At 35.6% G+C, this 16200-nt stretch overlaps 1 protein-coding gene across 3 annotated transcripts; it reads left to right on the top strand.

Moving 5' to 3' along the window:
* The first annotated feature begins 9774 nt into the window (after positions 1-9774).
* Positions 9775-15941, top strand: LOC127790381 (uncharacterized). 3 transcript variants are annotated; one of them, XM_052319878.1, is made up of 4 exons: positions 9776-10209; positions 11850-12092; positions 13078-13609; positions 13718-15940. In XM_052319878.1, the coding sequence occupies exons 2-4, from the start codon at positions 11874-11876 to the stop codon at positions 15475-15477; spliced, it is 2511 nt and encodes an 836-aa protein (XP_052175838.1). In that variant the 5' UTR covers positions 9776-10209; positions 11850-11873; the 3' UTR covers positions 15478-15940. The 3 variants fall into 3 exon arrangements, with proteins under 3 accessions (XP_052175837.1, XP_052175838.1, XP_052175836.1); XM_052319877.1 differs by having other exon boundaries at positions 9775-10052; positions 13078-15941; XM_052319876.1 differs by having other exon boundaries at positions 13078-15940.
* The last annotated feature ends 259 nt before the right edge of the window (positions 15942-16200 follow it).

Raw genomic sequence — 16200 nt, 5'->3', positions numbered from 1 at the left:
TCTCATGACTTGTGTGTATGTGCGGGACTGTGTTTTGGGTGATCTCCTCTTCTATTTACCTTATAGCCTTTCTTTTCTTATAACTTGATGAGTCTTGCGACTCACCTTGCTTTCCATCATTCCAAGTAAGGGTAAAGCCAAAGTTGAGGGCGAGGATCGCGCCACCTAACAGCCAGCTATGTGGTAGGGAGTACAGTTTGCTTGCCCCCATTGTCTCTGATATTTTGTCAAGATGTCTGTCTCTCATTTTTTACTGTGCCGGGTTGTTCCTTATATCTTTTATTTGTTGGCACAGGTGTTTATATATATTTTTATATACTCTATGACTGCTGTTCTAGCGGGGTACCTATGTGCGTGCATGTATATAGTTTTGCTTCCGTTGTTGTATTTCTTATGTATGCATGCCAAGGTACTTTCCCCGTCTTGTGTTTCATTCATTTCCCTTCTGTAAGTGCTCCCGTTCGGGTAGATCGGGTGATAGCAGGTACATTCAGCGAGGTTTGGATATAGACCGTCGTGTCATGGTAGCAAGTGCAGAGCTTTCCCGAAACTAGATCTTGGGTGTCATTGTACTTATGTTAAGGTTAATGTTTGATGTTTGAGATATATGTGTATTATGTGAGCCAAATGGGCTAACAGTGATCAGCTATGTAATGACGATTATGAGAAGGTATAAAAAAAAAGAAGAAAGATTATGATTTAATAAGGGTTGTGTGTAAGGTGTAGTTGTGTTATTGTTCGATATTATTTTAGTAATGACCATCTCACGGATCCTCTATCCGAGGTAGGGGCTCCGGGAGGTGAGTCATTACAAAATAAATTTGTAATCTCAAGTTTGATGGAGAAAGTCAGAATAGAATTGAAAATCTTTTTCTCTTTCTTGCCAGTTCCTCGATAGATTTGCAATAACGCTTCGAGAGTTTCGAATTGCTTAAAAATTAGTTTGAGAGTTTTTTTGGAGTTTTTGAGTGCTTTTGTAACGCCCGTAAATAGCTATTAATTTAATTTTGGGGGTAATTGGATTTAAGAGAAATATCAAAATAATTTGTTGTGAGTAAATAAAATTAAATTATGTGATTTTAAGGAAATAAAAAATTAAGATAATTAATTTTGTTATTTTAGGAATTTGTGGAATTAGAAAAAAATTGAAATAAATTGAATTGGATGATTTTTAGAAAGTTCGGGCATTTCTGTAATTATTATAGGGGGCGTTTGTGTATATAATGAAAGTTTAGGGGTGCTGGCGTGAATCGCGGAAGAGGGAAAAAGTCACCTTAAATATAAGTTAAAACCTATATAGGTTGAATAGGCATGCGGGCGCGAGCGGTCGCGCGCGAGGGCGACCAGGCTGCGGACGCGAGATCGAATCCGCGGGCAGGCGCGCGAGGCTGAGGAATTTTGGCTGATTTAATTCAGCCCTTGACGTCAAAACGACGTCGTTTTGTCAAGGAGGCGGTGGCCTCCCCAGCCGCTGCCGCATGCTGCCACGTGGCGCCTCCCTCCTCACTCGTTTTTGGCTGCTATTTAACCCGATTTCGGGCGTGAAATTTGTGTAGTGATCAGTTAATATTTTTTCAGAAAGAACAGCAGCTCGCGAGGGAAATTTGAGATTTTGGGGCTTCAAAAATCGGATTAAACTCTGTTTAATCCCTGATTTAATTATCCAGGTATGTAATTAATTTAGTAATTAATAATTTCTGCGGTTGAAATTTCGTTTGGGGCCCAATTTTATTAATTTTGTCAATAATTGGAATATTGCAGTTTGTATAACTTTGACCGTGTTTGGTCAAATTGAGCCTAAGGTTATCTCTGGAAAGGCAAGTTCTTTATATCCTCATTGTCGATTCTTTCAATGTCAATTTATTTGACCTCCCTTCATTGGTTTTGGCTGTTAATAAATTATGAAATTTAAACTGTGTGATTAATAATTTAATTTATTAACCTGGTTTCGAGGGTATTATTCGTTGATTGCCTATGGGGGTTTGTATCACCCCCAAGCCTATGGGAATGATGTTGTACTCACCCGGGGCTAGGTTCTTAGCTGTCGGGTATTATGATTAGATTTTTGGTTATTTATTGGTTAGAGTGATTAGGCAGTGGGGGCAAGGGTTAGCTGTACGGTGACGGTGTGACTGTTATACGGTCTATTTTAGACCATTAGATGGTCTCTCCTGGTCACTGACCGCTGACCGGTGTCAGGCACTGCTGACCTACTCTACCGTTATGTGATTATAGCTGCCTGATTATTTCATTTTTGTTGCATGGTTTGGTATGCAGATGGGTTCGGGCTGCATGATGGGATCATCATGATTTGGTTATGCTTGATCACGGACATTTTAGATTGGTCAAGTTGCATCCAGCACGGGCATATGCATCGCGTGTGATTTACTACGTGAGCGGAGCATGGCCTGATGCCTAGATGTATGGGCGCCTTGTATCACGTTGATGCTCATTACGCCTTACATTTTATATGCATTGCATGGTTACTGGTAGTTATTAGTTCTCGGACGGGAGTACCGTTCCGAGGAAGCCTTTGGCTCGGCTGTCGGGAGTACCGGCAGGGATACGGGTGACGGGAATACCGACCCAGGACAGTGCGCACAGGTTTGTGGTGATTTATGTTGCCTTTCAAGGCAGCGGCAGGTTGGTATGGGACTTGGGTGCCAGGTGTTTTATGTGGGCCCCAAGGACCGGTATATGTTTTATTATGCGGCACTGTTGCGTTGTTGCGTCACATGACTTGTGTGTACATGTGAGTTTATATTTGGGGTGATCTCCTCTTCTGTTTCGTTTACAGCCTTCCTTTTCATATAAACTTGCTGAGTCTTGCGACTCACCTTGCTTTCCATCATTCCAGGTAAGGGTAAAGCAAAAGTCGAGGGCGAGAACCGCGCTACCTAGCGACCAGCCGTGTCGATAGGGTGTACAGTTAGCTACCCCCGTTTTCTCTGATGTTTTGTTAGGAGTCCTGACTCTTATTTTTTTACTGTGCCGGGTTGTCCCTCGTTTTTCCTACTTATTGGCACAGGGTTTGTATATATTTTTATGTACCCCATGACCGCTGTTCCAGCAGGGTACTTGTAGGCGTCAATGTATATCGTTTTGCTTCCGCTGTTGTATTTTTATATGTATACATGTCAGGGTATTTTTGTCTTGTGTTTGTTTCTCTTCTCTTAAGTAGGCGCTCTCGTTCGGATAGATCGGGCGGTTGGGATATCCGGGCGGGGGTGCTTACAGCTTTAGATAGGTAATATGAGCAATGAATGATCTTCCAAATGAGTTTGGGGTTATTTATAGGCATTTTGAAAAACATAGTTCATTGTCACTGTAGCGCACTATTCACTAACGGTTAGATTACTGTTTCAACGGTCTGAATACTATAACGTATTGTAGTGTACTGTAGCAACAGGGAAATAATTAATTTTTGGTCCAAATTTAAATATATATATATATTTGTATTAATTTTTACTTGAAAAATAATTTTAATGGAAAATACTAATTTTGGTAATACATATATTGTGCCAAAATATTTTATAAATTAATTGAAAATAGTTAAGTACAAAATATCATTTTTGTTAATCGTCAAAATTTAATTCAAAATTAAATAGAATAAATTGGCTCAACAAAAATAATAGAATAGAAGTCAAAACAATAGTTAATACTCTTTTAGTGAGAATGTAAAGTGTTTTTTTAACTAGAAAAAATAAAATTTAATTAATTCAATGATATCTGGTTTAGTAGTATCACAAAAGTCGTGAAACTATTTGATTTTGAGTTTAATTTTTGTTGCGAGTAAGATTTTCTCCAATTTTTTCTCAAATTTCTTGTTGGGATTCATTTCATTTGTAGTTGTAGTTCCATGAATTGAGTTTTAATAATTTAACTTGATTGTATACCTATAATGTATCATGTTCTCATAAAATGATTAAATGGAAGATAAATTTAAACTTTTTAAAAACTATTAAGAATTAATGTTATCAAAAATACATAATTAAGTTGTCCTTTCATTTTACTCCATCCATTCCCTCTTATTTCAATATATAATGTATGTGATATTTTTTTTAAAATTTCTATATTAATAAAAAAACAATATGGATCGATTTAGACTAATTCACATCGAACTGAACAAAATCGATTTGATTCCAATTCCAACTAATCCGATTTTTAATTTAAAATCTTTAAGAAATTCGATCCTAATCCGATTTAGTTTTTGATTGGTTTCAACAAAGAAATGCCGGTAATTGTGGGGGTTAGCCACCACCTTTAGCATCCTACTACTACTCTAGAGGTGTTATTTTTCTAAAAATCGGGAATTTTTTTTTTTCAATCAATTAACTTAATCTTCTTTATATGTTAATCTTTAATTTTCTCCTTAACCCATTCTCTTTGTTCATTAAGTAATTATTCTTTCCACAATTCAGGGAGTATCACTTTAATCTCCTTCTTAATATGATTAATTTAAATCATGTTTGATTAAATGTGATAATTAATCAGGGTCAATAAAAAATTTGGTTTATTATCAAGTCTCGATAATTGTTTAATTTTGGTAACACCTTACTTTTTCTTTGTGATATATGAAAAATCTAAAACCTGTTCAGTTATAAATATATATATATATATATTGTCTATTTTTAAATTTTAATTTGTTATTAAATAATTAAAAATTTTAACTTTATACTATGAATTAGAAAATATGTTTTGACATTTTTTAAAAATAAAATTTAAAATTTTTAAAGACATATAATATTAGCATATTTTAATTATAAAATTAAAATTAAAAACTATAAATATTTTTTAAAATTCAAAGAGGCCTAAATTTTCTTCTTTATTTTATATATATTTTTCCTTTGTAATTACCCCCACTGCCATTAGGCATCATTTGGTTTTATTCCTTCACATGGAGGGGTACATAGCATTCTCCTCCACTTTACTTTTTCAATATATATATATTATACATTATATATTGTCTCTAATTGGGTTCTCTTCATTCGTTATTCTCGTCCTCGAGAATCGACTTTTGGATTAGGCCTTATTGAGTCTCAGCCCATAGGTTAGGTTTTACTAAGTCTTAGTCTAGCCCTATTGAAGTAGTAGTCATACTCATCCTTAGTGCATCATAAGGGCCTTTTGTGACCCAAACGAGAAAACTTTTGCTAACTTCCAAGGAGCATGTCCTGTTGAGAGTCAAATTTCTAAAATCTAAGGGTCTGCATAAATCTGGGGATAGATCTCTACTCTTAATTCTTAGTAAAACCATTTTCAATTGTAATCTTATTCCTCCTAATTTGTATAAGACAATGATTCATAGATACTGTCGAATTAGGAGACCTAATCCAGAGCTAAGAGTTTGTATGGCTATAAATGAATAATGATGATCTCTCCTCTTAGATGAGCATTCAACTCACTCCTAATGTTACGCTATTTTTAGTCACTTAAACCATCATTTCACTCATCGTCTAACTTAAGTAATAAAGTGACTTTCCTAGTCAATCACGTGATAGTTGTTGAGCCAACTTACTCATATTAATTAAATTTTAATGATTAACAAAAAGAAAAATTTTAATATACAAATCATAGTGTTTTTGATAATTAACAAAAAGAGTATTTTTCTTGAATATATTAATTATAGTATGAAATTATTTTTGAAGAATTATACAATATTTTTTCATAGTATATGTATTAGCAAAAATATTATTTTTCATTAAAATTATTTTTTTTAAAATTAATTTGCATAAAAAATATTTTTTTTCCAAAATTTGGATAAAAAAGTCAACTCTTAATGCTGTGAAAGTCGACTCTCAGTGTGCACGAAAGTCAACCCTTAAAGCCCAGAAGGTCGGCTCTTTAGGTGCCAGATAATTGACCCTTGAAGGTCGACCTTTCCCCTTTGGAAGACCGACCCTCGGCCTAATGGTCAGAAAAATGACCGTTTGAAATAGTGTATCAAAAACCTATAAATACCCCCAAACTCATTTTTAAAGTATTCAAGTGTTTCCATTGAAAATTCAAAGCATTTGAAAGATCCTAAACACTCTCAAGCTATCATCCAAGTAATCCGAGACTCTTGAAATATTATTGCACATCCACCGAAGAGTTACAAGACAAAAAGAAAAAAAAAAAGATCGTAAAGCCGAATTTAATCTTCTCAATTCAAATCGAGATCACTGTTTACTTATTTATTTAAATATTACTGTATTGTATAATTTGTACTTAATTACTTATTTGTGTTCAAATTATTTGTAAACATTTAATGTAGTGGCCTGTTCCCGAAGGTGCCCGCTTGCATAGGACATTCGGAAAAAGGTCATCATAAGGATGATATAGAACAAGACATCACACATATACTCATATTCTAATTCCATTTCTCGCAGCGAAATTTTCATAACTTCTTTTACAAAATAAGATTTGACAAATCTTGGCTCTATGGCCATAAAAAACAATTACGAGCCTCTAATGTAAATGAACAAAATAAAATCTTACCGAATCAAGCCTTACCAAATCACTATCTAGGATCTTTAAGACAAGGGTGCCTTTGTACACCACTACCCCTGGGTTGCAGTCCCACTGGACTTGCCCCAATAATTGTTTTACCCCTATTTGGAATAGCACATAAGAAGATCAAGTGAGTCGCATGGCTCAACAAGTTCAAGTATAAGGAACAATTTACAAAATTTGCGAAAAATCATGGTGACAACGAAGTAGAGTGACAACAAATCAAACATTAATACAGATTAATATATCAAGGGATCATATCTTATGAATTTTTCAATCAAAATTGTCGTTCATGCCACCATGTATAATTATGCAAGTGTGCATATTCATCTCGTGTGCATACATCATAAGTGTAGATCTCACAAATCCCAAAGGCTCGTAAGCCACCATATAAGGTATTCAAAACACATCATGTTAACAATTCAGCACATATAATAGTGAGTACTACTTGTCAAACTATGACCACCTCGATTTACGCCAGGCGCTCCTAGGGTACCCTTTCTTCTCGCACAAAATAGTAAGTGCGCTAGATTTATAATAATATGATACATCAAAACACAGTCATATAACTTATGCACAAAATGCAAGGTTTTCAAAACTAATACCATGCATACAGTGTACATATATATAAATCCATATGTTGATAACAAACCATTGCTAGCAAGCACAATCTTTATACTTGTGTCTCCATTTACTTTAATGCTTATGTTATTCATGTTAGCCTGTTAACATAATTGTTTTGATTTGATCACAAAGGATTAACAAATGTAGCACAAAGTACTTGAATATGGAATTTGGTTGTAATATATATATTTGCGGGTGTTACATTTGAATGGCTTAATGACATTTGGATATGGCATATGAATTTTTGTGAGTGACATTCGAATAGGCTCAGTGGCATTCGGATATGGCATATATATTTCTGCAAGTGGCATTTGGATGGCTCATGGCACATTCGGATGTGGCATATAAGTTTGTGAGAGATGCATTCAGATGGCTCATGGAATATTCAAATGTGACATATAGGTTTGTGAGAGATGCATTCGGATGTTTATGCTAAACATTTGGCTATGGATACACAACTAAGCTCAAACAGATACATAAGTGGACAAGGTTGTATATCTACATCTATGCTAATAAAATGCCATTCACTGAAGGAAGCTTGGGATGAAAACAAACCCCATTTGAGACCACAATGAGACCCATAAAGAGATATAGAACATTTCACGGAATGACTCAACTAATGGAAGTCACAGAGAACGCCATCAAAGGGTAAATACAGTAAGCCAAAATGACAAGAACAACAATAGACTCGTTATGTGTAAATACAGTATGTGAGTGCCAAGTGTGATCACTTCTTCAAGTTAAGGGGTTGACTCTTAAAGCACTCATGAAAATGATACTAATACAAGACCATAATAATGTCAATCTTCTTTGAGTTTTCAATGATGTTAAACTTGTGTGTAATTTTGTGTTTAGCTAGTTAATAGATAATAGTTTGTTCAAAGGTTTTAGTCTATTATACTATTCTAACTAGTTATAGTATAATTTTACTAAGTGGTGCCATTATACACAAACACACACACAAACCCATGCCAAAAGATAAATTTGTGACTTAGGGTTTTTTCGGGTTTAGGAAGAAGATAAAATTAGGGATTATGGCTTCTTTCAATTCGAGATACGAATTGAGTTTTTTTTTTTTTCTACTATTTTTTATGTCAAAATCCATCAAGGTCGATGTCATTGTCTTGATCTATATGACGGGCTTTGGAGAAACCATTATCTTGAATTTTTTTTGAGATTGGTAGCTAACTAGAAGGTTCTAGTTAGCTAGCAACAAATTTTTATTTTTTATTTTTATTACGTTTAAATTTAATTTAATTAATCTTTAATTAACTTAACTTTATTATAAAATCCATCAAGATATTTTTCCAGTAAATTAATCAAACCCCTATTAAATATATATATACTTTATTATAAATAACCTCTACTGAGTTTTCATAATATATAATATCATTAATTTTCATACTTCTTAAACTCAAATAATAATAATAATAATAATAATAATAATAATAATAATGATAATAATAATGACAAAACGGAAGGCATCCACACCACATGTAGAAGCAGACTTCTAATTCAGTTGTGAAGGAGAAACCGATTTCATTGAAAGTTGGTAAATTGTTTACAAGAGAAAATCATGGTTGGTTTGTTGTTGCAGCAAATAAGGGCTCCGACAGTTGGGTGTTGCCCCATTTCTTTACTTTCCCATTCTCTTGTTTGTTTCCACGGGAAGCAAATAGTTTTTTAAAAAGGTCTTAGCACAAAAAAATTAATTTTTTTTATATTTTTATGATTTTATCTAAAAATCTTAATTTGTTAAATTAATTGTAATTTTATCCATAACCCGAATTCGATTTGAGACTAACGTGGCATGTCACCTGATATTTTAAAATATTTTGAGTGAACCTTACATATACATGTGTAAAAAATTAAAAAAATAAAATGATGTTAAATATGTGATATATATATATGTTATATATATTTAAAATATCATGTGATATGTTACGTCAGCAGATCGTGAACCTTTCTTGAATTGGATCCGGTTCGTAAATAAAATTACAACTAATTAATTAAATTGAAGCTTTATTATCAAAATTAAAAATTTTAAATAAAATCATAAAAATAGGAAAAAAATTAAATTTCTCCTACTAATAAGCCCTTTTCAAATAAATAATTATGACTCTCAATCAATACGCTCACATCATGCAAATGAAGTACAATCATTAGATAAGAATAGGATAGATTATAATTATTATTGCTTTTAATATAATAATTAAAATATAATACATATACTTTATTTATTATAATTTTTTATTTTAAAATAATTATATTAATTGATAAAATATTACAAAACGCGATGCATGTGAGTGTAAATATAACCCATCTATATATTTATTTTGATAAATTTTTAAATGAATTTTGTACTTATATCTTATTTTTATATTTATGTTTACTTTAAATTAAGTTAGTGGAGAAATATTAAAGATTGATTACATTTATGTATGATTTCTTAATATAAAAAAAATAAGTTGTATATAGTGGAGAAATATTAAAGATTCATTATATCACTAAGATGGATGATGATGCATGTATGTATGTATGTATGGTTTCCTAATAGAAAGAAAATGAGTTTGATAGGCCCTTAATTAATTAATTAATTAATTGGGTAAGTATAAGTAGAAAAGAAGGGTGGTGGAGTGGAGAGAATCTCGACATACTCACTTCTTGCACTTTTTTTCCACCAAAAAAATCCATTAACAGATAGGAATGAGCAGATAGGCCCAGTTTATTGACAAATCCAATGTCCCTTCTCTTGTAAGTTTGTTCCTTTCTTTAGATTTCTCTCTCTCTCTCTCTCGCTTCCTCCCTCGCTCGCAGGTCCCAGCAGGCAGCCAGCAGATCCAAATCTCCAATTTCTTTGCCGTTTCTTCTGCTTCCTGAAGATCCAAGCTTTTCGTGGGTGTTCAGCACTACCCATTTTGTCTCTGTCCTCTTCTGTATGGGTCATTCGGTTCTTCTTCTGATCGCTCTTCTTTTTGCTTTCTCTCCATTGCCAAGAAGCTATAACTGTTGATTAATGTGTCAATTCATGGTGGGTTTTTGACGAAGGGGTTCTGAGAGTGATTTCAGATTGAGGCAACTTTCCAAATTCCAGTAAATTTCATTTCTTTTTTTCTTGAGAATGTTCTTATCTCTTTGTTTGTCTTTCATTTTTGGCATATTAAAATTCCTGGTCTTCCTTGTCAATGCTTCCTTTGTTTGATGAACACAATGACATCAAATTGCGGTGTGTGTGTGAGAATTCTAGTTTTTAAGGTTTCGGAGTGATCTATTATAGTTGTTTTCAGTTTTCTTGATGGTGATGAGTATTACCTTTTAGATTACTATGCAATCCCAACTTTTGTAGCATCTGATTCTGATTTGGTTATACTTTTTCTATTTCTTCTCAACATTATCAGAATATCTCATGGCTAGATACATATGCCTTATCTTAAACAATTTTCCCAAATTGCACCTGAAAAATTAAATTCTTCAGTTTCTTGAATTATACCCCCATTTCTGGTCAGGCTTGAGAACGTCGATTTGTGCTGTATTTATACCATAAAACCCTACATAAAGGACCCCTAAAAATTAGTTCTTTTAGACCATTGTTATCTGTTTTCACTGACCAAGGATATATATGTGTGTGTGTGTGTGACTTATTATATAAATACAATGGGGGTAATCTTGCCCTTACAACGCCGCGGTGACAGAGGTAGGTTTTCATCTGAAATTTCGTGTCTTCACTGGACCTACAGGACATACTACCAGCTAATATAATTGAACTTTTAGAGCTGACAATATTTCTTTCATTTTTTTTTTTTATTTACCATTTCTCCTTGTCTAGGTGTTGGGAATTTGCATTGTTTGTCTTTGTCAATATGAGTTCAAATTTCAAATATTTTGAATTTATCTTCTAGTTCCATTAAGTCCAAGCGAAAGTCAATGGGTTTGGTTTGGAAAATTACTTATTTATTTTTTTTACTTTCTTGACATGTCCTTGGGCATCTGGATATGAACTCTATTCTGTTGCAGGGAACTTGATTCTAATGAATGATTAATAGTTTTCAGGTCTTTTTGGGAGAAATCTGTCATTTTCAGCTTCATGCCTGATGCAATCAGAAAATCATAGGAAGGTTTCATCTAATTTTGTTCGTGTTTGCAAGATGACTTTTATCTCTAAGAACCAAATTGGGGAGGAACATTAAGTTTATTATGCATACATAAGTTGAAATTTTGAGTTAATCGGAAGTCTCACTGACTTTTTTTATCTTGACATAGAGATTTGCACTTCAATGGTGTTGCTATGAGCTGCTTTGATCAGTTAAATTCACTACAAGTGTATTTCAATTCTTCCGATTTGTGGAAACTTGATGTCTGTTTGCTTGGTTGAAAGCCCTTTCTATGTGGACCTAATAGGAATAATCCACTGTTAGAAGTCAACTCTTTTTGTCCTAGAGCAAAGTCACTTGATTCTTGAATACTAGTACTGGAAATAAACCGTTGAAAGCTAATGAGCTTTAAAGTTCAAACTGATTTATGGGTAAGAACACCAGGACAACATTTAACTGTATTATGCCGCAACTGTTGCCCTATTTATTTGGAAGTTAGCATGTCCCATTAAAAGCAATAAAAAGTCAGTCCTTTAATGAATTATTAATACAAACATTTGTGCATTATTTCCTTTATTGTGCATCGATCACTAAATAAAACTAAATTTATTGATCAAGCTTGTGGTTGTTGCGGTTTTTTAGTAATTACCAGGCGCGAAAGTAAGTATGCAGTGTACAAGCTTCCTCCAAGGATGCTCCTCCAGTAGAGATGTTAACGCAGGTGCTAACAATGGTGCATGGCTATATAATGGCAATACGAGCTTGACAACTGGGCATTTATATAATGTTTCCTTGCCACCACCAAGTACAGACCTGTTTGTGGTCAATGACAAGGACCTGTTGAGGCAGACAATGCTGAGGCATGATATCATATTTAGGGACCAGGTAATTCTGTATCACTATTCTATGTTTGAGCCAGTGAGAGCTGGCTGTTAATTTCTATTCACTTGACTGCATTTGGACGAATCTTTCCATTTTTGTTCTTGTTCCCACGAATATATTTTTGGTTTTAATTTATTCTATGAATGGGAGAATTGATTCAAATCCTTGAAGTTACTTGAAACTGAATATAGTTTAGGATTTCCTGAAATGCTATGTATTAGGTTACCAAAATGAAACATTTCATGTTATGGGTTGTTGAAGAGAATACTAGCAGTGTTTGAATTAAGTGTTCTGATTTTTCACAAGATTTTCTTGTGATTTTTAGAATATATTTGTTGTTCAACTGGACTCTTTTTGCATACCATATTTCAATTCTTAGGTTTCAGAAATTTATGAATCAAAAGGTGCAATTGGAAGCTCTACAACAACCACAACAATCCCAAGCCTTAATCTCACTTGGTGGGGTAGGTTACATGAATTCTAGAAGCATAATTCTTTATAGCTGCCAATAGGAGTTTAGATTATGTTTATTCCGAATCATAAAAGAGTTCACTCTACACTTGCTTATAGTGTAATGACAGAAGCAATTCTGGGAGAAGAAAAAGAAAAAATAAAACTACTTATATCCATTGGAGACAAGACTCACCCAGTGGGATTAAGGCATGATGTGTTGTTCTATGCCCATTGGACCAGAAAATGCGTATTATGAAAGTAAAATTGGAAGCATCTTCTTTAGATGTATGCTACATGCATTTTACTCGTCTTTGACCATTTAAATTAAAAATGGCCGTCATAGTAGGCCTTCTAGATTACAAAATGATTGAGTAGCTTTTCCTATTTCATTCATTCCTTCATGGTTATCCTTTTGGCATTTGACCTGGAATTGCTAGCAGTCATCAAGAAGAGCAGACAGACAAAATCCAAGTTATAGAACTCGGAATGGTTATTAAACACCTTGATGTGTCTGAAATTTCTTCTACTCATCCAGGTCCGTGAACTCCACCGCCTTTACAGAAGACAAAGAGAGTTGATGGATGAATTTAAAATGAGAGAGCTATCCAAGCAAAAGTTGCAGCTGCAGGCACCTCACTCCAATTCTTTTCTGCCGGAAATTTCTTCCAAGTCTGCCCAGTGTACATGGCAAACCCCTGGCTTACCTTGGGTGCGTCTAGCTGCTTGTAAATTATCTACTTCAAGTTCTGAAAACTTCCAATCAGTTTCTTCCAAGTGGAGCAGCAGCCAAGCAGGTCCTTGCACTGCTCAAGATGAAGATGGTTTAAAAGAAGACCTCAAATTGTCAGGACCCAAATTGGAGAAGCCGAGAAGGAAAATGTTGGACCTTGAACTTCCACCAGATGAGTACATTAACAGTGAAGAGGAGGATCATCCTGGAGATGGTAAGCTTTCTAAAGTTCCCGAGCTGCCATATTATCCACCAGAGAGAATGCCAGGAATTTTGCTGAAGAAAGATTTAAAACCATTTCCTTGTGATGTGCTTGTGAACTCCAGTTCCCAAGGAGGTATTTCTGCTCCTGATTTTTTTTCTGCGAGCACCATTAACTTAGCTGACTTGAATCAAAGTGTCAGGAGCGTAGGCACGTTGCCTTCAAATTCTGCTAATCTTTCAGGCCGTGATACCAGTCACAAGGGGATCCAATGCCAGGACCAAGAGATGTCTAGATTATCGAATTTGGGCTTCCAAGTTTTGTCGAAGGAAATTGTCTCTAGTGTCCAGAGTAAAACCATTGTCGAAGCTTGCATAAAGAGTGCGTGTAGTAGCAGAAATATGACTGGCTTAGGTGCTGGTGTCTACCCACTTGCAACGGGATTTTTCTCAGGCAACCAGTCAAGAACAGATGCTTGCTTTCCATTGGTTGGTTCTAATCACTTGAACCCCAGTAGTGCCATTGGTTCTAGTGGCAGGAATTTGAGTTTCGTAACCATGGACTTGAATGTTCCTCCTATCTGCTTGCTAGGCTCAGAAGTCTATCCAGAAAATTTTGGGACTGAAGATGGAAAGCTTGAAGAGTCACAAGTAGCGTTCTACGGGCCTAGTGAAAAGATCGATCGCACTAGCAAACCTAATAGGGGAAGAGAAGATTCATCCCAAGCGGATCTGGTATTTTCACAAGTTTTTCCGATATCAGCAAGTGGTGTCGAACCGAAGATGCTTACGGCCACTGACTATGTAGTCAAGGAAAATATCCTTGGGTCTTCCAACCATAAGAAGCCTCATGTTTCCCCTGACCAGGTTGTCCCGGTTGAGTCGGCTTCCATTGATTCACATCCATATGCATCAGAAGACGGGGGCATTGAAAGCAATCAGAAAACTGGATTGCCTCAAGCTAAGCTGGCTAGACATCCTTTTTCTAACAATATGTCTTTAGAGGCTATGGTTGATGGCAACCTTTCAAGGGTTCAAAAGCAAATTGACTTGAACTCGAGCATACAAGAAGAGAAGTCTTCACCCAACCTCTCCATTCAGAGGCTCAACACCAAAGCAGTGGCAGAAATAGATCTTGAAGCACCTGTTAGTCCAGAAAACAAGGAGTGTTCCCCACCTAGAGGAGAATCTGAGAACCAAATTGAGATGCCTATCGATTTGTCAAAGAAGGAAGACAGGACCTCGAAGGATGAACTTGTCAGTGGGGCAGCTGAGACGCTAGTTTTGATTTCAACGACCAGATTTCAAAACCTATTGACAGAAAACAATATTTGTGAGACATTAGAAGGTTCTCTTGCTGACTCCTTGCAATGGCTTGCTGGGGTAATTTCTTCAACAGCCGATGGGCTTGGGAGTGAGGTCAGAATGAGTCTAAGCAGTGAGGATGCTGGTGATCAGCACGAACTTTCATCTGACGGGAGCGATTACTTTGACACCATGACGGTAGAGCTAACCGAGATGAAGGTGAAAGAGTATTGTTCCAAGAATAGTGGACAAGAAGAGGAAGGAACAGCTGCAAATGCATCAGAGAGGCTGCCAAGGAGGGTCCACATAAAGAGGGGGAGGCAGCGGAAGGACTTCCAAACAGAAGTTCTGCCTTCGCTTGCCTCTCTCTCGAGGCACGAGGTAACCAAGGATCTTCAAACAATCGGAGGGCTGATGGAGGGCGCAGGATCTCCTGCTGAAACAAGTTCGGGAAGAAGAAATGTGGCCAGAAACGGGGGTTCACGAGCAAGGAGGCGAACGACTAATTCCTTTCGTCACAGCATCGAGAAAGCAGAATTATCGCTTCTGAAACAAGAAAACAACGATGGCAAGTTGGCTCTGGGAGAAGGAAGGCTGGAAGGCTGGGGGAAGATGAATCGGCGACCGCGAGGGCCAAGGATTCCGGCAATCATCAATCCTCCAGTCATATATTCAGGTGATTGTGTTGTTGGTGAGTGATTTAGGGGACATTATCTTTAGCTCACCCACCCACCATAGAAGAGGAGGGAGAAAGAAGAGCTTCTGTGAGTTCATTTCTGAGATATGGGATTGCATTATATAATGTACAGTCATCTTAGGCCAACATTTTCTTTTTGGGCCTTGTTGAATTGTTGTCTAGATAGATGCCTCTATTTAGTTTTCTAGTTTCCATTATAATTGAAAGAGATTGAGATGGAGAAAGTTGCAGTGTCATCTGCAATTTTTGCCCCCTTTTAACTGGAATATAAGGGAAATGAAGGACAGCTTGTCCTTGTCTTGGGGGGATCCAAAATTCTTACAGATCAATGGGGAAATATGTTGGCCAAAGAAAAGTGGAAATACTGACCTAAGTTGGTAGAAGAGAATGTTTGGAGTTGTTTCTGTTGAGTTAAAGAGATGTCAAATGAATCGGTGGTTGGTCGGGTCCAATTAGGTTAAGAGTTTTACACCCATGGCCTGATAAAATCTATTTTGCAAAAATATTTAATTATAAATACATATATTAAGGTATAATTTAACACACACACATATATATATATGTATTGTTTTAGTGTACATCATATTTTGTAAATCAAGAGTTTGTATGTATTTGAAGGTACAAGATAGATCCCCCCCCACCCCCACCAAGACCCACAAGGGTCATGCCACGTGGGCCAAACCGTCAAAAAATTATGTTGAGCATTGGATAAGGATATGGATATG

The sequence above is a fragment of the Diospyros lotus genome, chromosome 14 (genome assembly GCF_014633365.1).
Source record: "Diospyros lotus cultivar Yz01 chromosome 14, ASM1463336v1, whole genome shotgun sequence".
Lineage (NCBI taxonomy): Eukaryota > Viridiplantae > Streptophyta > Magnoliopsida > Ericales > Ebenaceae > Diospyros > Diospyros lotus.
Note: the sequence above shows the minus strand (reverse complement) of the source record. Positions and strands in the feature narration are given on the sequence as shown.